The sequence below is a fragment of the Varanus komodoensis genome, unplaced genomic scaffold (genome assembly GCF_004798865.1).
Source record: "Varanus komodoensis strain SLA01 unplaced genomic scaffold, ASM479886v1 scaffold15, whole genome shotgun sequence".
NCBI classification, from domain to species: Eukaryota; Metazoa; Chordata; class Lepidosauria; order Squamata; family Varanidae; genus Varanus; species Varanus komodoensis.
Window position 1 is genome coordinate 21,347,008 of NW_025335440.1, and position 23,141 is coordinate 21,370,148.

Here is a 23,141-nt window from a genome sequence, read left to right on the forward strand (position 1 = left end):
CATAACGCCCCGTCCCCGTCAGCAACCTGGCAGCTCTATTTTGCACCAATTGAAGTGTTCGGACTGTTTGTTTGGGTTTTTTTAATGTGTTATACTCTCCACTAGCCATTCTCTGTGCAGTTTACAAGACATAGCATAAAACCATACAATACACAGACCACAACAGTGAAATAGTAAAATAAATTTAAAACAGACTAAAACCAGATTTTAAACAGAAAAAAACCCAAAGTAGTAACCAATGTAAAAGTCATTGGCAGTGGATAGATTGTGGGGGGGGACACTGACAGATTTTTTTTTAAAAGCATGGGAAATTAACAAGGTATTTGCCTGATACCAAAATGAGCACAATATAGGCAGAAGGTGGGCTTCTTGGGGAAGCTCATTCCCAACCAAGATGTCATCACCAAAAAGGCCTGATACTGATCTTACCATCTGGGTAAATATATACATGGGAGGAGAAGAGTCTGCTAGTAACCAGACCCCAGGACGTTTGGGGCATTGTCTGTTAATGCCAGCACTTTGAATTTTGCCTGCAAGTTCCCCTATTTCAGTTAGCTGACATTTCTGCACTGTTTCAAAGACAAACCACCTATAATACATTGGGGTAATCTAAAGAGGTTACCGTAGTGTGGATCACTGTAGATAGGCTATGTCTGTATACATAAGATTGTAATTCATGTATCAGTTTGAATTAATAAAAGATGTTCTTTGTCACCAAGGCCATTCATATGCGCCTATAATAACAGTGGAGGATCTAAGAGCATCCCCAGATGATGGATCTGATCCTTCAGGAGTAGTGCAGCTCCCCACCCCGAACATCAGTCGGCCAGGCAGAAGAACCACCTACTATCTGTACCTCTATATTATGTAGATTGAGTTACAGGTAACTGGTCCTCATCCAGTCCATTCCTACACTTAGGCACCATTTCAGAACATCTGGTACCCCAGTGGATTTTATGAAAAGCAGAGAGAGAGCTGCATGTCATCCACACATTGGTCACACAATAACCTCCCCCTGCAGTTTCTGGTAGATATTATAAAACCAGAGGGATAAAACAGAATTCTGTGGTACCTCACAACATAGTTGGCAAGGAACAGAGCAATATAGTCCAATCACTATCCATGGAGTGGGAGCACTGCAGTGCTGTAGCTCCAAAGCCCAGGTCAGAAGAATGCATGGTTGCTGGTACTGAACGTCACTGAGAGGTCCAAGAGATTTAACAGGGTCGCACTCCCTTTATCTATTTCCTGGCAAAGGTCATTCCAGAGGCTGACAAAGGCAACTTCTGTTCCAGAATCAGGCCTGAAGTCTGAATGAAACAGATCTAGAGATCTAAAAGGTTTCATTCAGGAGAGCCTGGACTTGGCCAGCAAACACCCACTGAAACACCTTGCCCAGAGCATTCTGCCAATAGTTGTTAACATCTTTTGGGTCCTGTTAGACTTTCAGGAGTGGCCTAATAACAGCCGCCTGTTGGCAGTCATATCTGCATTTGCTGCCATCTACTACCCTTTTCCTGGCTGACCAAACAAAACATGCAGAAACAAGAACAAAAATAAGTTCTAACTCCCCTTTTTTACTTTCCTGGGGAAAGAGATGGCAGGGGAACTGACTGGAAACTAATTTGATTGCTGTTACTTAATAGAGCAAATGCAGATAAAAATAGCTTAAAAATAAGTGAATATTTTCAAAATAATCTTGTCGAGTTTCTTTCAAAACAACATATAAAGTGTTTCATTCCCAGGAAGTATTCATATTCTGTTTAATGTTAAAAAGCAGGAGGAATATAATGAGACATTATTAGCAAAATTAAAGCTTTATGAATAAAATAGAAATGAATCAGCAATAAGAGTTTTAGATGGTTTCTAAGTGAAAAAGGGAATTAAAAACTAATAGAACCTTCCCCCCCCCCCCCACACACACACCACAAAGTTCATGCTTACCACAAACAAGGCACAAAGTGTTTTCCTTTCATAACCTTACCCTTTGTTTTTAGGGAGGATCCAGACAATGTAATTACCTAATGCATCCTAGCTTTTTTTTGTGCCACAAATGTTTGTTTTGACCTGATTCTTAGTTTAAGGAAGGTATTAAACACTTGCAAATTTGGACAGCTACCGTGCTGCTCTTTTAAGCACTCCTGTTGGTAGGTTAAGCATGCTGTTTGTAGGTTCCCGTCCCACTTTGAGAGTGATGAATTACTGAAAAAAATAATGAAAAGGAAGAAAATTTAAAAGGAAATATGTAAATAAAACTTATCCCTGCCCATGTACACATATTTTTATTGACAGATACTTTCATTTGTCTTTTATTGTCTGAGACTTTTCTTTCCTACTCTCTAGTTAACATTCTAAGCTGTAAATCATTTTCTTAGTTTATTTTCCTTCTATTTTTCATTGTTTTGCCTATCTTTCATTTTGCATGTTCCTCAAGGGATCCAAAGGAAATTTTATTGTAATTATAAATTCCATACATAAAAATAAAGATGATGGTAGGGACTATTCAGCAACAAGATCCTTGGAGACAGCAGTGTGTGTGTCTGTCTGAGAATTTGTTGCTTCAACTGAATTACTTCAGACGCAGCAGCCTGAAATCCAGGTGCATTACTATAGAAAGGCTTGCCTTTGTGTTTTTTAATTGGAGTTTGAGGGAAAGATCCCACAAAGATCTTAGGTTTAATTCTACATAAGACCATTCTTGAAGAAGGTGGGATGTTCAGTAATTCAATGTTAGGGAGCATCATTTTATAGAGATATAATGGGATAGGAAATCCAATAATACAATAAATAATATACAGTAGTAATGGAAAAAGGGTTTTAATGCTACACAGAGTTAGGATATTTTATAGATGTTCAGAATAAAGATTATTATTTAGTTCCCTGTGTCTGGAAATTTAGTTCCTTGTGCTGCTATCTCAACACTCTCCAGAGACAATAAACATAAAAAGGAGATCTATTTGGCAGTTGCTGGCTGTGATAGCAAGATCAAGGACCTTGTCTGCCCATTTCCATATCTGCCTTGAGCTTGACTAGAAAAGGAATCCCTACATTTGCAGCAATGGTGTTTAGACTTTGGTTGCCTGCATCCCTCACTTCTGGCACAAGTGCTTCTGGACTGAGCTCTTGTGCCTTCCTGCCCCTCGTCCGCTGTATTGCCTTGAAATCCATTTGCCTGTGAACTAGACTGTTGAGACCTTACCCTTTGCCCAGTCTTTGATTGTGTTGACTGCCTCATAACTTTTCAGCCCTTGAAGCTGCAATGGCTAGACTCAGACTCGAGGAAAATGTCATTGGTCTAATTTATTGATTGCATAGTTTTTAAATAAATGTGCAACTATTCTGCATTTACTTTGGGGGCACCTTACCAATAATTAAACACTACAAGCAACGTGAGAAAAAACAATGCAGCAGCAGAACAGAATGAACTATGGCTTTTTTAATAGGAAGAAAAGTGGGATATAACTGCAATGAATACATAAAAATAAACTATGGAACAAAGGATTATTGAAACCATGGGAAGAACCAGACATGACCTACATTTAGGAAGTCACCAGGCAATATTTCTTAATGTAGTTGAAATGTTTTTAATCTGCCCTTCATCTTTGCAGGCACCAGAGCAGTATGCAAAAATATGACCAAAACTGCCATTAGAATGAAAATACGAAAGTATTTTCTGAAATGTTAAAAGGGTGGTTGAGCTTCCATACCGAGAAGTTCTTCTCTCCAGTCACAGGACAGAAACACCCAGAAAAGAGACTCTGGTAATAAATAGTGTAACCAGGTGGGTGTAGGTCAGAGCCATTAATCCTTTAGTTGTCCATACTCCAAGCGTGTGGGACTCCAAAGGTCCTCAAGGCAAAAGGGCTGACTGGAATGTATTTGGCCAAGGGAATAAAAAGGAGCTCTCTGGTCAGGCTGGACCACCTGCTCTAATGTATCACATTTACCAACATCACAACCAGTGAGGATGCAGTAAAGCTTGCCTTGCACATCAGTTCAGGATGCAATCGTTTTTCAGCTGTTACTGATAGCTAAACTAGATGTAATGTGGGAGAAGCTCTTGACCCCATGTATCAGGGACTGCTTTGCACGTGCAAGAGACAGCAAAGTGAGTGTGTGAAGAGAAGAAATGTTATTAGAGCTTGTGGGGTATCTTATCTTCTTAGGATAAAATTGGAAGTAGGATATCAGTGCATGCGGAAAGATTTAAACCCATCTTCCTCTGTACCACAACCCCAGTCAAAATAAGGAACTCCTACAGACACTCCATGTGACAATTCATTTTGTTCAAATGACCAAAGTTTGGTTTATTATGAGCAAGCTTTTTGAATGCATGCACAGCTTCTTTCATAGTGCATTGCAATTAAACCAGGAAGTTAGCAATTAACCATAATTTCCAATTATATCCAAACCAAGGAATTAAGATTACTGGCTTCTGAACAAACCAGGAGCTTAAACTGACTTGTGCTTTAGGATCCATTCTGAATTGTTATCAAGGCAATTCTACTGGGTCACCTGACACTGGCTGAGTTGCAGAGGTATTGGAGGGATAGGGAGGTTTATAATGACAGCACAGATGTTTTCTTCTGGTCTAACTAGACTGATTGCTGTCATGCCTTGTGCTTTATGTTAAACATTGTTTTGAATGTGTTCGTCACATTTTATTAACAGAAGCCACTTTGATTACTTTATTTAATTTTAAAAGATCTATTTAAATTAATTCTGTCACACTATTGGTATTGCAGACTGTTATTTAGTAGCCACGGGATTAGCTGGGATTTTAACTAATATTTGTGTTTTTAAAAAATGTAATGCAATTCTGTAGTTTTTAATCAAAATTGCAGCCAATTCCTGATTAACATGGAGGTTACCTTTTAGTCAACCAAGAGGAATGTTGGTTATTTTCACATGCCAAAACTAAGAAAAAGTACAAACAGAAAAAGTATAAAACCAATCTACCTAGACTTCCTCCAGCTTGCTAATTTCTCGGCATGTTTTATTCATGTAGAAATGTGATTTTCCCAAAAACATTTTCATTTCTTATTAGAAATATACTTTTTTTGATGAGCCGAAGTATGAAAAACATTATCAACATATGGAAACAGTTGAGGCAGATGAATATGGCCAAGCCCAAAAGTTTTACGACTATCCAGAAAAGAATGTATTTGAGAAGCCTAAGAGCCCTCTTGTAAAAAGTAAGCCTACTGACAGCAAGAAATTAGAACCATCTCTTAAGTGGAAGGCAACGTCTGGAACTCGAGAGTATGTATTTTTTTTTTCTTTTCTGTCAATCAATATTAAAGAATTAGAAAACAGTTGTTTTACAGAATTTCAGAAAAATGCTATTCCAGATATATGTTTAACGATCTAGAAAAAGCATCTATATTTTAAAACCCTGTTTAAGGAAAAGCAGTAACCCACACTAAGACAGAAGGAGAGATGATTATCATGTTTTTTTCTTTAAAAATGCTTATTTCCAAACTGGTTTCTTCATTTGAAACGCATTCCAAAACAAATTACAACAGAATTTGCAGAGGTGGCTAGGACTGACCTAGAGAGTTGGTTAGTATTGAGTAATAATAAAGGAAGAGCCTAGAATCAACAGCCAAGCCAAGCCTGGGCATGAGATGTACATAATTTAATTTGGGAAGAGTTGAGAAACAGATGGCAGAATCCAACAAGCAAGTTAATGATTTGGAACAGGTCAGAATGTCACATGTGACCAGCAGATTTGCACTGCTTCCAAATTTTGTGCTTTGTGATTTGGTGATCATTTCTAAGACATGTATTAAGGATATTTGCTTATTTATTACATTTAGATCCTGCCTATTTTCCAAGGAGCTGAAGTATAGAAGCCTAGTTAGCACATTAATGGTTAAGGTGAGAGAGGGAGAGAGCATGTTTAGTGTTCCTGGAGCCTGCTCCTGCTGCAAGTGGGAGGGGCTAAACAATCCATCCCTGGATTGTTTAGTGTTGTGTCTGAACCCAGGCCTTTACCTTTTCTCTTCCTAAGCCAAAGAAAGAACCTATTGCATGTCTCACTTGTAAGTGACTTACAGCCCAATAACATCTCAAAAACCACATGTTCCTGCTCAAAGACCTTTGAAAGGTGATCAGGAAAAGTCAGTAATTTAATAAAGTAAAACTATATTAGTCTTGGCATAAGAAACACCCAAAGGATTCAGTATGGTTACCTTGTGTCAGTGGCTGCCAGCTAACCTGTTTGGAAGAATATGTTATATGTACATAAAGTAGTCTCATATTTGTTGACCACATTTTCATTTCAGGTGACTCACTATAATTATCTGTGTTTGCAATCTACAACCTTTCTGTGATAGAATTATGCTCCTCACACAATGTTCTAGCCAATCAGCAAACAGCAATGCTTAGCTTAGTGATTACAGCAATGGCCCAAGTCAGGTCTTGGGAAAAGCTGAGGGCCATAGTCTCGCAGCTCTCAGCTGAGAGGTAGTTTCTGCTCCTGTTGTTGTTCAAAAGGTTGTGGATTGTACCCTTAGTCTGAGTACATGCCTGAATATTAGTATCTTCATTTTCATCCCTCACACTAGAAGTCCATTAATTAAGAAATTCAACCATGTCTTGGTTTTAAAAAACAAATATCTGTTTATGTGATTTGTTCTTCATAAAAGTAGCTTGCATTATTGTGCTAGAAAAAATGGAAACAGAGTCCGGAATTGTTTTATTATAAAAATAGCATGGCCAACATCCAGCAAAAAAAAAGTGTGCCTATCTGTCTGTATCTTGGGATTGTAGGCAATGTGTTAAAATTCTAGTTTCAACAATATTTGCTGCTATTTTTGATGATATTTGGTTGTTGTACTTTTAACTAAAATCAGATTCCCCTTTTTACCTTCATATGCTATTGCATCGATCCATTGAAATCCTTGATTAAAGAATTTTTCAGATATAAATATACACACTTTTTAATCATACCTTTAGTATAAGATTGACTATCAAGTAGTCATTGTCAAATAGCACTATAATGTTGAACATCAAACAGTCAACATCAAATATAATTGAGTATCAAATATTTTTAGAGGCAAAGGGACCAGGAAGGAAGACCAGGATGAAAAAGAAAGCAAGCCTGTGCCTCCAGATGGCAAGAAAAAACCCAGTGCGACACCCACTGTTTCTGCTAAAGCGTATGTAATTTCTATACATTATTTGTCCCTTCCTTGAATTACAAAAATACCATAATTCAACACAAACAGTAAGCTAAGTATGAATGTTGCCAAGGATAGCAGCATCTCAAATAAGGAAGCTTTACTAGAGTAGAATAATCTAAAGACTGTGCTATCTGCTGAGAATCTTACTCAGTAGTTTTTGAAATGGAAACTTCTCTGGTTATTCCCACTCCTGTGCATGACCGAAGAGGGAACTCCCAGGCTGAAAATATAAACCTGTTGGTTCTGGCAGGATTGTCTCTTACTTGCATCTGCTACCATTTTTCCAATCATAGAGAGAAGATGATTGCTTGGCTTACTGTACTAGTAACTTGGCTCCTAATAGACATTTCCTTAGCTCACATTTCTTAACCAGGGTGCAGGGACAGACCTTATTTTTGAAAAGCTTTGCCCTTGAAATTTAAATACCCTTCCAAGAGAACTTTTTAATTATTATATTTTATTTTCGGTAATCTCCTCCCTCTCTGTCCTTTAATGCTGTGGCACTAAGTGGGTAACAATATCTGAAAAGCAAACAAATGCATCCATTCTAAGAATTTTCATCGACAGTTGCATTCTGGTCTCTGATTTCAGAAACTTCATCAGCATAAAATCATATGGAGCCAAACAAATGATTTACAAAAATCTATAAGCTGGCTATGTAATCGTGATGCAGTTTAGTTAGCTATAGAACTTAGCTAACATAAATACAAAAATAGTTATGAGCTAATATGTGTTCATGGAGATATTTCTGTCAGATTTTGTATGGTAGCTTTGTAAAGCCTGATAGTGTAGCCTAGTGATTAGATCACTCCACAATATATAGGAGACACATGGGCTCAGTGTCCAGACACAAGGATTTGCTTTCTGCATACACTTTTTATTACAATAGGCTATGAACTTAACTGGAGAAGCAGAAGATTGGAGAATGTTTCACATTTTCCCTGCGGGATGTTTTCCCATTGGCAGTCGCATCCCATCCCCTGAAAGCTATTTTTCACATGCAAGGGAAAAGATAACTGTGTCCATATATCATTTCATTCCTGGGAGCAAATCTACTTGGGAGGATGTAACTGGGAAAATGGCCTGGGAAAAAGCTTAATTGCCCCCTCCTCCCCAGTGCTCTATTCAGGTTCATCACTTGCAGCTGTACTGAAGTAAATGTAGTACATCCCTAATTGTGCAAGTTCTAATGGTAAGCCTGTCTCACTCAGCTTTAATAGCCATGTGGAATATTGAACAAATAACACTGAACTACATTATAGGGTTGTTGAAAGTGAGGCAGAGGTTATTCATGTGAACTGCTTTGGTCACTATGAAGAGCATACATGGTGATGGCTGTAGTTGTAAGATTTGATACTGTGTGATGTTTAAATGCTTAGGATATATTCCAATGGCTACAACTAGAATTAAAATAATAGAAAATAATGCTTACATAAATACATGAAGTAATGTTAATATAAAGTATGATTCCACTCCAGTGCAACAAACATATGATTTCTCTGTAAACTTTGTTGAAGTGAAATGAACATGAGCATTGCCTGAGGGATTTTCTTGTCCCTTGCTTCTAGATGAAACTAATTTTTATTTTTATTTAGTAAAGTTCCACCAAAGCCAGAAGATGTTAGTGAAAGTTCCTCAGAGAGTGAAGAAGATGAAGAACAACCTGAGCGCCATCAAGAAATTAACACCGATTTGCCATCAGAATACTGGCAAATTCAAAAATTAGTGAAATATATAAAGGTAAACAAACCTTGATTTATCTTTAGAAGACTTCAAATAACAAACTAATTATTCTGTTCTAATTAAAATAAAAAATTCTAGGGTCTCTTGCTGAATTAATCTGTATCTTAATTTTAAAAACTTATTTGTAGTTAATTTATAGAATTCTTTTAAAATAGCAATTCGGTGGCCACAATCAAGCTGGTAGTCAATGTTTCAGAGCCCTTTGGTGGGTCATGTCCTCAGTCAGGCAGTCCAGTAAAATAAGATACACTGTACTTAGAATTAAAATGTTCAAGTAGAATTTACAATGATTTTATGAAATGTTGAATGCTTCTATTTATGTTTGCAGCCAGCCTTCCAGGACATTCCATGCCCATCCACCCCTGTTTCTCTTCTCTCTTATCCCCCACCCCAAAAGTCAGTAAGCTGTCCAGGTCCATTAATCATGCTGTGTCTTCATTAGGCTGTTTTAGGTCATTCCTCCCTTTGGGTGTTGCTGGATGTTGGTTTTTGCCTTTGTTTCTGGTACTTTTACAAACCTTGGAGTCCTCCCATCTCTTGTGCATGGATGGTACCATTCTGGCTACATAGGAACGTGCATTCAGAAAACTGAGATTGATATTAGTTTATAAGATGAGAGTGGAAAATAGAATGTTATGCAGCTTTGGGGTAAGATCTTAACCAGACTAAGACTGGTTTAGATCTCCAGTCTAAAGCCCTGAGGCTGTTGGCAAATGAAGTTTGGACTGTTTGATGCACTAGTAATGAGTGTTAGGGAAACAGCAACATTTTCCTTTGAAGTTGAACTGAACTATGGCTTCTTGCCCAGTGAGCCATATATTGTTTCTGCTAAAAAACTGGTGAGTTAAAGCCATGATATTCTGTAGAATACTTTATTAATAAATCAGATAAAAGTCTTGTTTGCTGCAAAGTTAGTTGATGAATTGCACTTTTGTTTACAAAAGAAAATCAAATGAGATTCCAAGGTCATTCGAAGTTTTCTACGCTACTGAAACTCTTTGAAACTTTTATTTTTAATTTTGCAGAATCAGTTAGAATTAGTTCACAGAAAGGATTTTGGGTACCTACTTTTTTCTTCAGTGTTGACTTTTTTTCAATTAATAAAACCAAAAACCTCCACTATACTTTTGATTAAACTGTTTTCTTGTACAAGAGGGATTTATTAAGAATTAGCCTGAGTTGACTTGGATTTATTTATGTGCCCTTTAATATCTCATCTAGTTTATCCAATGGATATGTCTTTTTAAATGAACAGCCAGTGCCTATATTGCAATTTGAAGCTACACCATGACTTACTGCTGAATAAATATACTTAGGATTGCATCATAAATGTGGTGTGGCACTAATATAGTTGGAAGATGTACTTCTTTTGAAAATCTGCTCTTGATTGTGGTGGAAGACTTGAGTGTATGTAACAACAGTTACATACTGTTCTACAGTTACACCCAATTTCACATTTAATTATGCTCGGAGCATGTAACAATATGAATGATGATTTATATCCATTACATTTTAGACACATTTCATAAAAGTGGACATTGGTTTCATTTGTGGAGTCAAAAAGTTATATATGAATTTTTGAAAAACTTAATTCTAAAAAGTAGAATATTGGAATGGAATGACTATTCAAGTCCTGACGTAAGAATTTACACCACAAATTATATTTGTGTTTTAAGAGAGAAGGGACAATGCAGCATGGGACATATTTTGCTTTTTAATATTTTTGGTTCATGTTCAACACTAATGCCATGCAACTAGTCTTATACAACCAGTAGCAGCCCTTCATGGCTCTCTGCCTTCTCATCTGGCTACTTCTACAGGCCAGGTGAGTACTACAAGGGCATTTCTCCATATTGGATTGGGAGAGTTTGGGTTAGGATATATACTATTGGGTCATTGTGATAACAATTAATCATGCTGAAAAACTTCCATCATGATTAATATGGTTCTGATCTTATATGGCTATTTGGGATTCAGATATCTGAACACCAAGAACAGGCGGAAAGTATTGTGCATGTAGAATTGCATTAGTTTTATATAACTGGAAATAAAAGACAATCTGGAAGTAAGACCTGTACTCTTCGTGCATACAAGAATCTAAACAAAAGCAAAAAGAATATTCTTTTCCATAAAATAAATAGGTTGCACACGGTATCAATTCTGTAGTTATGCTAAAAAACAAAACCAAAAAATTGTCCTTAAAAAAAGAGGACTCCCTGTTTATTTTCCTTAACTGTATTATCTGTGAGTTGCAGATGAAAATGTTATAGAGGAATTTCTGTTAAAGTAGTGTGGCATGTTATTTCCCATTTCTTCCCTGGAATACTGGGGAAGTACAGTAGACTTGGTCTATACAGATAAAACATACATAATTAATTCCAGAACACTTCTACTTGAATATGACAGAAATATAAAGAAGCATTAAATTTATCTTGTGCACTTGAGCTACCAAATAGCACACACAGTAGTGGTATTCTGCCATATATATACTTATCAGTTTTGCAGTTTAATATATATTACACCACTCTCCAGGGGCCTGATTCATACAAGTAGCAACTCTTATGTAACTATGTGGACATTGCATATGGTAGTATAGTGTTGTCATGAACCAAGGATACCTGATTTGAGATTACAAAATCAGCCTATAATGTTGATTAAACATAATTTTCTATTGCTCCAGCTCTCATTCCAGTTCTGCTAACATACAACATATGCTTTACTTTTCCTACATTCATTGTTATTTCATAAATAACACCATCAATTCTATAAATACTAGGAAGTTGCTTCTTAGTATCTTCACTCTTATGGCTAAGAAAAAGGAAGTGTGGTGACAGCCATGTTGTCTTCAGAATGTTGCTGTATTTCTAATTCTAATTTCTAACTGCAGTAACTTTGCAAAATGTTTATCACTTGTTGTCTGCTGAGATTTGGGTAACTTATCATCATGGAATAGAGAGCCAAACAGCTTAAGTTTTCTTTTAACCCCCCCCCCCCCCGACTGATTTTCTTGAGGCCTTTCTATAAATGTCAAAAGTTATAAAAAAAACTTTAATTTGTTTCAACTTTTGGAAGTGTTTTTTAACAGTGTTTGATAATACTGGATCAAATTAACTACACAGAGAGCAGCTGGAAAATGACTTATGGACTGCTTGTACTAAAAAGGAATTTTTATGCATAATCCATTAAATGTAGATGGTAATATAATTGCTCATGCAAATAGCACTGGAAAAGAAACAAACACACACAAAGGTCAAAAGGGGAGGGAAGAAAGAAAAGATAAAATTAGCTCTTCAAAATTCCATTATTGGTTGATAAAGGAAAATTGACTACAATTGTAATCACAAAAATTAAAAATGTATCACATGGAAACATTTAACTTATGAGAAAAAACACCTAGAAGTTATAGTTCATGAGAAAATATCATCAGTGGTATTCCAGTAGACTAGAAGAAGAGTATTTACAGATGATGTCTCAAACTGTTATACCTTTAAAATATTACACACTTTTGCAATTATACTTTTTTGTACCAATGTATTTAGCAGCATTTGAAAATGAGTATTTATTCTGATTTAGCATAGGATTGTAAGCGCTATCTGATAGAATACAGCCTAATTACGAGTAAGTGTGTGTGAAACAAGCAATGGTGTTACCTCCAATACTGTTGGAATGTCTAAAGTATTAGCCCACTTGTATTGGATTCATGAGCCCCAGAGGTCCTGCCTGTTAGATGATGATGATGATGCAAAATATATTGGTCTGAAATAGTGGGCTAAAGTTTCTAAGGCAAGTTCACCTTTCCATCTCTTAAAGAGGCAGCTCATCCAATATACTGAGAAACTTTTAAGAAAAAGGTTCTGGCATAGCCAAGAACCCTGAAAATAGCATCCTGATCTACTTGGATGACAGCTGCTAATACAAAACAGTCCCTCAAGAGGCAATATGGCTGATCCAACCTGAAGAACTTTGCCTCAAAAGATCCTCCACTCATATCTGGAGAGTTAGAGGCAGACAGGAACATAAACTTTGGGAAAGGGGCAAGCAAAAGGCAGCAGAAATGGCTGGCTTCAGCACAACATGGGAAGAAATCAGTGACATATGTCATATACTAGTGCAGTTTTTGTCAATGAGAGGCTAATATGAGAGGTGTCCATAATTAAGGGATTATGAGATTGCAAGATGGCCACCAAAATATATTTCAGATTCTCAGAATAATCACTGAGTATATAGGAAGATCAGGGTGAGAAGGCAACCACAGCCTTCTCATTTCGCAGTTGGAGTTGCGGGGTTTTCATCTGGCTACATTAGATTTTTCACGCAAAACTTCTGCAGTGAGATTGTTCCAGTATAATGCCAAAGCATGGTTTACAGCCCAACCAACTTAATGCAACAAACATGGTTTTGAGTGGCACTTCACTCAAATTTGAATCCAATTTGGTTTTGGAGCTGAACTTTGAAAACTATGGCTTGGGGCACTCCAAGCCTGGAGCAAAATCCCAATTTGGGACAACAGCTGAAGAATGTGTGGAAAAGTGGAGAAAGAAGAAAAGCACACAAATCCTGGTTCACCTGTAAGACTGGAATATTGAAAAAGACTTAGTCTATAGTTAGTTAGCTCAGATCATGTTTGGCATTCCTGCTGAATCAGCCCAATATTCTTCCTTGTTCCCGGATTTTTGTAGATGTAAAGTATGGTTTAAGGTGGAAAAAGCAGGGATTGAAGAAATACAAAGCTTCCAAAAGGAGCTTGCACAGCTTATGTGAAGGTCATACTTCAAGCCTACCTTGAATTTTAATTATGTGTAGGGCCTACGTAGTTTTTTGGGGTTGTCGTTCTTGGCTGCTCGATGAGGAATAGACTCAGTGATTCCTTGATTAGATGGGATATATATCATGTGTTTTGGCTCAGTTTTATTTGCCAGATGTACCCCAATTTTGATCCAAGCACTATGAATTAGTTGCTGTTGCCGCCAATAATATCTTTTAAAATGGATGTTCTGAGAAATTAACCAGGAGAAGTTATTTGGGACTATGCCTTTATTTCCACCTGGTTTCTTGTGCTGTTGCTGTAAAGAGAAATGAAGCAATCAAGGGAAGATACTCAGCAAAGGACTATACCCTCTGACCAAATTAGTGATCCACTTGGTTAGCTTGGACTTTTTACCTGTATTTTCAAAAGGCATTTGGCAAAGTCCCTCACCAAAGACTGTTCAGCAAGAGCAAGGTCCTCTTAGTAACTGGTAAAAGAGCAACAAATAGAGATTAAGTATAAATAGATAGTTCTTGAAATGGAGAATTATGGATGATGACGTCTCCCAGGATCCATGCTTCTTAATGACTTCATAAAGGCTTGGAGTTAGGGTTAAGCAAGAAGGTGGCTACATTTTAGGATAGCGGCAAACTATTTAAAAGGATTTCAAAAAGCTTCAAAAAGAATCTTTCCATACTGGGAGAAACGGTATCAAATGGTAAATATGAGTCAGTATAAGAGAATGTAAAGTGACACTCAGTCGAGCTGAAAATCCCAACTTTATATATGCACAGATGCAATCTGAACTGGTGGTAATTAAATAGGAAAATCTTGGGGGTTTGATGACTGCTTAAAGAAACCTTCAACCCATTGTGAGGTTGCTGTGAAAGGCAAATTCCATGTTGGTGAGCATTGGGAAATGAATAGTAATGACTTTATGCAAATCTTGGAATGCTACACACAGTTCTGGTCACTAACACTCAAAAAAGAGATTGTAGAAGATGCTGGAAAGGCCAGCCAAAATGAACAAGGGATTATTTGTAATCTTTCCCTTCCTAAGCAGAAAGGTTGCAATATTTGAGGCTGTTTCATATAGGAAAAAAGCAACTAAGGAGATCATAACAGAGGTGTATTAAATTATGCATGGTGTGGAGAAAGTGGAAAAGCAGAAGTTGTTCTCTCTCATAATCCTGGAAACCAGTGTCATTTAATGAAGCTAAATGGTGTGAAATTCAGGAGAGACAGAAGAAAATGCTTTTTCCATGCAGTGCATAGTTGAACTATGCAATTTTCTGCCACATGATGTAGTGATGGCCTCTAACCTGGACAGCTCTCGAAGGTGATTAGAAAAATTCATAGCAGATAAGGCTGTCAATGGCTACTAGTCATGGTGGCGGTATATCTCAGAATATCAGTTGTGGGGTAACATGAGTGGGCTAGTACTGCTGTGCTCATACCTTGCTTGTGGGCTTCCAGCAGGCCTCTGGTTGGCCATTGTGTAAACAGGATACTGGACTAGGTAGAATTTGGTAAGATCCTGCAGGTCTGTTCTGGAGTGGGCCCTCAAGGACACTGTAAAGTTTGCCCATCTGAGCCATTGTTCAGATGCCTTCTTCCTAGAAGCGTTTGGTGCAGCAGACTGTAGCATCCTTGACAACATTGGTGATGTAAAATCTTCCAATAGAGCAGAAACACTCCAGTGTTCTAATACAGAAAAAACAGTACGGGCTCTACTTTCAAATGAAAATTCTTATAGGACAAACTGGACTTGACTCTTGGTGTCAGCTAATTTGTGCCACAGTTTACATCTTTGCCCTAGATCAGTTCTCGAAATCACAATGGCTATCAACTATAGTAGCTATCAGCTACTATAGAAGTTTTATCTTCAGGGATTATATGCTACCAAATGCAAGTTTCTGAGGGGAAACAGAGATAGGGAGGGCAAGTTGATTGTTGATTTCCCAAAATCATCTGGTTGACCAGTATGGAAACATGCCCCTTAGATTTATTTTTTATTCTAAACCAGCAAGGTTCTTAAGTTGTTTTCTCAGAGGCCAAAACAAGTATCCCTTTGATAATAAGTAGATTTTAAAAAGTGTCCTCAAAGGTGACTTGGAAATGTATTGTTGACACTGAGGCTTCTATGCCCTTTGTCTGTTTCCTTTCCTTATTATTTCTATCTCTTTATGTTAAGAAGTACTTAGCTTCCATCAGGACCTGGTAATATTTCAGGTTTTGTGTGTTTGGCCACATATAAGCTGTTGTTTGAGAGACATGCTTAGAGATCTCAGTGGACATCTTGCATGAGTTTAAGGACCTTGCTTGCTTTCAAGTGAATTATTTGTTCACTGAAAACACTGTTCCCCTTTCATTTTAATACAATTTTCATATGGTTTAGTTTTTCCTTGGAAAATCCATTGGCTCCAATGCTGCCAAATTGCCCAATTTTTATTAAGATTCAGCTGTGTGTTGTTTTCTTCAAAATCTAAAGGAGCAAGGGGTCTTCCCAGATCAACCTTGTTAAATTTCTTTCACAGACACTAAGTAGCTTTGAACATCGTGGTGAACCACCCTGCTAGTAAACTATTATGGGTTGTAGATCATGCTTGCCAGGGTTTTCCCTTCCTCCATTGCCCTTCTATCTTTGTACTGGCTCTGACACACTTCCTAATCACCTTCTCAGCTCAACCTTTTGTTGTTTCTGTCCTTATGTCAGCATCCTTTATGTAAGTGGTTTGATGGGGTTGCCAGCTACCAAGGAAAACACCATTGTTCCCATATCAGATTGCCAAAAAGAAACACATTTCAGAAACCTTAGGAATGCAAGGATGTGTCTATCAGAATTTTTTCCAAGCAGATTTGCTGTTCTGCAACAGCACAAGACCATCTCTTCAGTATTTAGCTCAGCATGCTGATATCCCTCTTGTCAATGCCCTACTCAATTTGAACTGCTATTTTGGAGCTTAATTTTTAAAAAGCTGTTTCATTTTCCAGGAAAGAAGAATATTAATGCTCAAAGCACCTTCCATCCAATTCCTTTCAACTCCTCACTCTCCTTCTTGTTTACCACCTTCTTCTGTTGCTGGTTATCACATCTTGATATGCACAGTTTTAGGTGTGAATAGAGAGTGCTGAGAGAGGATGAGGAGAGTTGGTGGTGGTACAAGTGAGATCATGAGCCATGGTGAGAGTTTTTGCTGCTCCGATGAGGGATTTCTCTAGCTGCAGAGCCACCCACAATTAAATTGCCTTGTTGGGTTCAAACAACACAACAAACCACCATGGGTATCAACAACCTTAAAACATGCCATGGGTTTTTGGGGTAGCTTGTTCATGAAAAGCAAACCATCTTGCAGAAACTATGTTGTGTTTCCACAACATGGCGAGGCACTCCAATGACTGAACCCGTAGGTAGGTGCTTGTGTTGTGTGAACCAGGTCATTATGGCAGTCCCAGCCACAACCCCACACACACGGGTGATCGCTGCTGCTCATGCCAAATGTTGGGAGAGGAGCTTCCCCAGATTTCTATTATCAGCCCCACTTTGATTATTTCATTATTTCTCTGGCATTTGACATCAGTCAGAAGCACCAAGGGGCAGGAAGTAATGTGCCTAGCATGTACTCTGGTTGGTCTGTGGGGATTTATTAGCATATGGCATATATTGTCAGGGAGTCTACAATGTTTTACACACAGTAGATGTTCTGGCACCTGCAATTGCTGGCCTGTTATTGCGCCAGTGCTCCACAGGGGGCGAACTAGCTTAGCACCTGTTGGACAGCAATGTTCTTGTTGAAGTCATTTCATCTGGGGCTCCCCCCCCCCGATCTGTGGGGAGAGAAGTAGGGTTGAAACAAGGTGATGCCATTTAAGTAGCTCTTGTGCTATGCAACAGTTACTCCCTGCGCATACGATCTCTGCATGACAGCTGTTGTGCTCTTGTGGGTTGGCCAAAGTAATGAAGGTTTTAAAAACGTATGCTTTTAAATGTCTCTCTAAAACAAATCAGCCATCCTAAGACCCTTCTCTAGTGCCCTAGTTCCTGTGGTGAAGGAGAGATAAAAGCGAACTGAAAGAAAGCGGAAACCAACTCGGAAGCTCAGTCCAGAGTCTTTACTAAGAATCAATAAAATGTTAGCAAAGCATGTGCAAATTACTTCTGCCAGTTTCCCAAGCCTCATCGGCTCCTCTTTCCATACTGCTTCATCCCATTAACATCTAGGCACGCTTGGCAACAGGTGGAGAAAGTCAAGTAAGCATACAACCCACCAGTGCAGAAATAAATGCCGTCTATAAGATGATGGCATTAATTCTTCAGATTGGACTTTGTTTCCCCTAGTAATTTTGTACATTCTGCCAGATGAAGAAGTGAGAAAGCAATGCAATAGAAAGGATGCCTTTAGTATACAATATTGGAGACATGAACAACAGCCAGAACTATATTCTAAATCCCAGGTTACTTGCAAACTAGGTTTCATTGTGCAATTGTACTGTCTCACTTAGGGAATTTTACAGGGCATCATGATCTTCAGTTTATAGCCTTCCCATGTTTTCTTACCACTTCTTTCCTTTTTTTTCTTTCCTGAAAAAATCTGTTAAGGAAAAAAGACAAAAGAGCTGCATAATACATTTGATTAGTAGTGCCATCCTTCTGGGAAAGTTGCTCTGCCACCTCTCCACCCTATATCATGTGCTTACTTTAGTTCTTTGTTTCAGAAAACCTGGTAACCGTTTTAATCTGCTTTTTAATTCATGCACTCCCTTGTTATTGAGACATACCAGGCCTGACGGTGTCAGTGCTTAATTAGCTCTTAAACAATAGTCATTTTCCACGCATTACAGACATGTAATGTGAACATTATGGAATCTGTGATTTTTATCATGGTTATGATTTTCCACTGGCCCTGGTTATTTTAATCTGTATGTTTTATTCACTGCCAGGCTGTAGCCCAAGAACTCCAGAGGATTCAGGAAATGGGACAAGGAATTATTCCATAACTCAGTTATACTCATCCATAACTCATCTCTAACAAGTTGCAGCTTGACCTGTGTTCTATAAAATATAAAGAAAAGTTGGAACAGAAAATCAGCTTTTAGAGCACATTAGTGCTTTAAAAAACCTGCAGTAATAGCGCAACCAAGATACTTCTATCTTCATACCAACAAGGAATGCAAATACATACACCTGCTTAGATCAGGCCTTGGAACAGAGCTAAGCAACCCGGCAAACAAACAAACGTGCACTTTGAACACAGCACATCTCATTTACTCAGTCATGTGCTAAGCACAGCTCTTCAGCTACTGTGCAAGTTCATTCAGATAGCAGTTGCTCAGTCTGATCATCTACACAGCAAACAACCACCTGCATTCAGTTACTCATATTTAAATCTGTGCAAGCTTGTCTTTCAAAGATGATTTAATACATATGTTATAACATGGCAGCAAGGTATAATGTGAATGCATGAAAATGGTGTATTACCTGCTTGGTTTTCTTGCCATTGGTTTCACACTGAGTAAGATGCCAAGGGCCAGAAGAATATTTGTTTCTTTTTTAGATTTTCAAAAGCAAGCTGGTATAGTGAAACTAAAACAATTATTTATAATACGTTTCTGCATACATACATGCGTGCTTGGTGTTCCTTTTTCATTGATTTTTTGCATAAATGATTGTATCAGTGATAATAGAACTTCTTTTTAGTAAACTTAAGAGTATGTAGTGGGAAGCAATGCTTTTACTTCTCTTTTGGATGGGAACTGTGAGTAAGATAATGCTTAGAACTGAATTATACAGGAGCCATATGGACTCCAAGGAGTCTGTGGAGCTTGTGAACTAGTCCCATTGTGCTAACTAACTGAGAGACGCCTGTAAGAAGTAGCAGAAGGCTCTTTTATATTATGCTTCTTTCTTTGCCCCCCCCCCCCACAAGCAAAGCTATTAGGCAAAGTTTCACATGTGCAACTTATATATGGAGTTTAGTATATCTCTCTCTACATATTTTGGTATTGTGTAATACTCTAATTGTTATTCTTTTAAATGCACTGATGAATAAACTGTAAGAACATTATACATCTTCTTTCAAAAAGGTGGTTTTTCTTTGCAGCTGACTATCATTTGCCTTAATACTGAGCTTCAGCTAACACTCCAAGATTGGATGGAAATGTTTTCTCTCTGAGCATGATAGACATGCTTTTTAGAATCCGTCTTCTATTTTCATTTAAATTTGTAGATATTTAAGCTAAACTATCCTATGAAGGATAGATTTTAGAAATGAAATCTGCCTTTAATTTAAAACTGTAAAATTGATTGTTGCAATGCCAGTAGAATTTATTTTGCATCCAACATGCTATATCTGATTTCAAAGGCAGCAACAACATGATGCAGCTTTTGTGTACATTTAATAGAGAGCTAACCATTTCCATGTTGGTCAAATCCATCCTTGAAAATGTTCTGTGATAACTACTAGACAGAAAGATAATTGTTGTAGCAACCAGTAGTAATGGTTATGCTATAGAAGTAATGTGTCAGAGCATATGAAAAATATTTTATTGTGGTTTTGCTTTAAAAATCTATATTAAACTGTGTAAGCAGTTTTGAAAGAGGAAAATTGCTCTAAGGTATTTTCATATACTATTTTACTTGGAATTTATTGTGAGTGAATAAGTAGCCTGGCCTTAAAATATTTGATCAAGATAAATGTTGTTCATTAGGTACACATATAATAGATAACAATATGAATTGTTATAGGGTAGAAAAAGTACAGGTTTAGATATATCATTAATTGAAAGTAAAGCCTTCCTGTTGAAATACTTGTACATTGTTTGTGTAATCAGTATATATTCAGTAGTAGTTTGTGCAGCAGCGAAGGGAAGGTCTGTCTTTGGGCAGTCAGTTCAGTTCATGCATCCAGGTGGAGCATAGCAATCTGTGCAGGCACAAACCAACGTTGTTGTCATGAATCAGTGCAAGCCACTACACAGACATAATATGAGTGTCACTGTTTTATGTAAACCAAGGCAGTCCCCTCCCAGCCACTTCCTTAGGCCAACACCCAGCCATGCTGGATGTAGGTTCACAGACCCACCTTCTTCCTTGGCCCCAGTGCTTAATGCCAAAGATGAGACATATCAGTGAGGACTGCTGTCCAGGCTGCTATATATGTCCTCATTTGAGTCTTGCAGATGCTTCTTGTAACAGAACGAGTTTAGTACATGCAGAGTTATATGTATACTATAAGCAAGCTAGTTGGATGTAAATTGTCTGATATGTTCTAATATAGAGCAAGTCCTTCAGAAGTAAATGTGCATATGTCAAAGTTTCACATGACTCATTAAAGTAAAATAAAGAAACATAGGAAATAAATCATGAACAAGATGACCGTTCATTCATATGTGTTCTTCTCTATGGAAGTTATATTTAGCATGATTTAGCTGGGAACTATGCTTTAACAATAATTTCATAAATTAAACAATGACAAGCATAGTTTTGGTGCACTAAATGTTCTCCGATTAGTATGTGTTGTGAGACGGCACCCAGAAACCAGTAGGAGGGATACTGCTGAATGGGCCACATCCTTAAGTGTCCTAGTCAAGAGCAAGAACATCAGATCATTTATCAGTATTTATTATTTATTTATTTAATTTCCATACTCGCCCACAGCCAAAGCTTCCTGGGCAGTTTACAACAATCCATAAAAACAGACAATAAAAATGCAGTAAACATCATAAAATCAGAAAAAGTTTCTGAGTTTCAAATAGCAAAAATGGATGGTATGAAAGAATGAATGACATTGGTTGCAACCAGTCCAGTCATTAGATGGTGAGGCTGAGGGCAGAAGAAAAGGAATTATAAAAGTGGTGGGGAAGTAAGTGGGTGGCTTTCCTGCCCTAGAAGGTTTTAATTAATGTGCTTCATTGTGTCTTGGCTAATGATTCAACGGGGTAACAATGAAGATAAAATATGGATATTGTCCTCTTTTATTTTGTGTTTGTTATGCTGCTTATGCTGTCTTCTATGGGTGCACTTTTCTTTGTCAGCATATTTGTACAGTAAAAAGTTGTATTTTGCACCATATTGCATTTGTATTTACTGTGTATTGTTTTATCCAATATTATATTGATTATTTCTAGGCAGGAAACCAGACAGCTACTGTCATTGCTTTGTGTTCAATGAGAGATTTCAACTTATCTCAAGAAACATGTCAATTGGCAATTAGAGATGTTGGAGGTCTTGAAGTGCTGATAAATTTACTTGATACTGAGGAAATCAAATGTAAGGTGAGTTAGCTGCCCAGAATGAATGGTGCTTCATATGGACTCTAATTACAGTTGCCCAAGGTCTTGACTTCTTATTGACTTCCAAAGCATCTTTTATCCGTTAATTGCAGGTCTTTCATGCTTTGTGGAAACAAAGCTCAGGGTGGTTTTTAATGCATATAATAATGAGAAAATAAACAACTGCACACTTTTTTGAGCCACAGAGAAGTTGCCATGCAAAATTCTTTCTATTATTTGAGAAGCTGTTCCCTTTGGAAATGACAGATAAGAAACTGGGAACTTAACCATAATTGCTGCAGTTTAGCTCTGCTGAAGCAATGTAGAGCTGCAGGCTTCTGTTGTATAGCTCAATCATCCTGCATTGTTTCTGTTCAGTGGCTATGCCTGTCACTGGCTTAGATATAGGAGGGAGAAGGCAACCTTGCTTGCTTTTTCCTCTTGGAAACTGCCTGCATGACAGAATCAGCAGAGGTCTTATCATCCTGCAAGAATTTATCTTTTCTCTGCAAGTTACCTTCTGATACCTTTCCATTTTCTGCAGTAGGGAAAGATGAAAAACTGTTACAATATTTAAATCTCATATAATCAGACTCAATATACATTTTTGAAAGTCATATTATGTTTCTTCTGATTAGATTGGCTCATTAAAAATCCTGAAGGAAATTAGTCAAAATGCACAAATCAGAAAGACAATTGCCGATCTTGGAGGACTACAAATCATGGTTAAGATTCTTGATTCTCCAGATCAGGATCTGAAATGTTTGGCTGCTGAAACAATAGCTAATGTGGCTAAATTCAAACGGGCACGAAGGATCGTTCGACAGCATGGTGGAATCAAAAGACTAGTAAGTAGTCATTCTAACCAATATCAGTTCTTTATCATTTTTTTAATCATAAACTTGGTTTTACTATTTTGATAATAGCAAGACATTTGTATGATGTGATCATTATTCCCATTTAAAAAGAAAGTTTCAACAGAGGGATTACTTAGCAGTACAGAAATGCATTTTAATTGTGTATCAATCAAATCATTTTGTTAAATTAATATGTATATTAAAAAAGTATAACTTACTTTTTTGAAATGAAAAAAATACCCAGAGGTTTATAGATGCTATTAAAATATCAGCATATAGAGCTGGATCTATGCTTGCTTGATTGTGTTGATGGAAGTGGATCCACCCAGGAAGTCT

The 23,141-nt window shown here is 37.5% G+C and overlaps 1 protein-coding gene across 4 annotated transcripts in view; it reads left to right on the forward strand.

Annotated features, from left to right (window-relative positions):
• Nucleotides 1-23,141, forward strand: part of ODAD2 (outer dynein arm docking complex subunit 2) — an 84,262-nt gene that overhangs the window by 16,213 nt on the left and 44,908 nt on the right. For all 4 annotated transcript variants that reach the window (XM_044425313.1, XM_044425311.1, XM_044425314.1 and 1 more), the window contains 5 exons: nucleotides 5,048-5,262; nucleotides 7,059-7,163; nucleotides 8,783-8,927; nucleotides 21,805-21,951; nucleotides 22,587-22,796. In XM_044425313.1, the coding sequence (XP_044281248.1) occupies nucleotides 5,048-5,262; nucleotides 7,059-7,163; nucleotides 8,783-8,927; nucleotides 21,805-21,951; nucleotides 22,587-22,796 (822 nt within the window). The remainder of the gene's footprint in view (nucleotides 1-5,047; nucleotides 5,263-7,058; nucleotides 7,164-8,782; nucleotides 8,928-21,804; nucleotides 21,952-22,586; nucleotides 22,797-23,141) is intronic.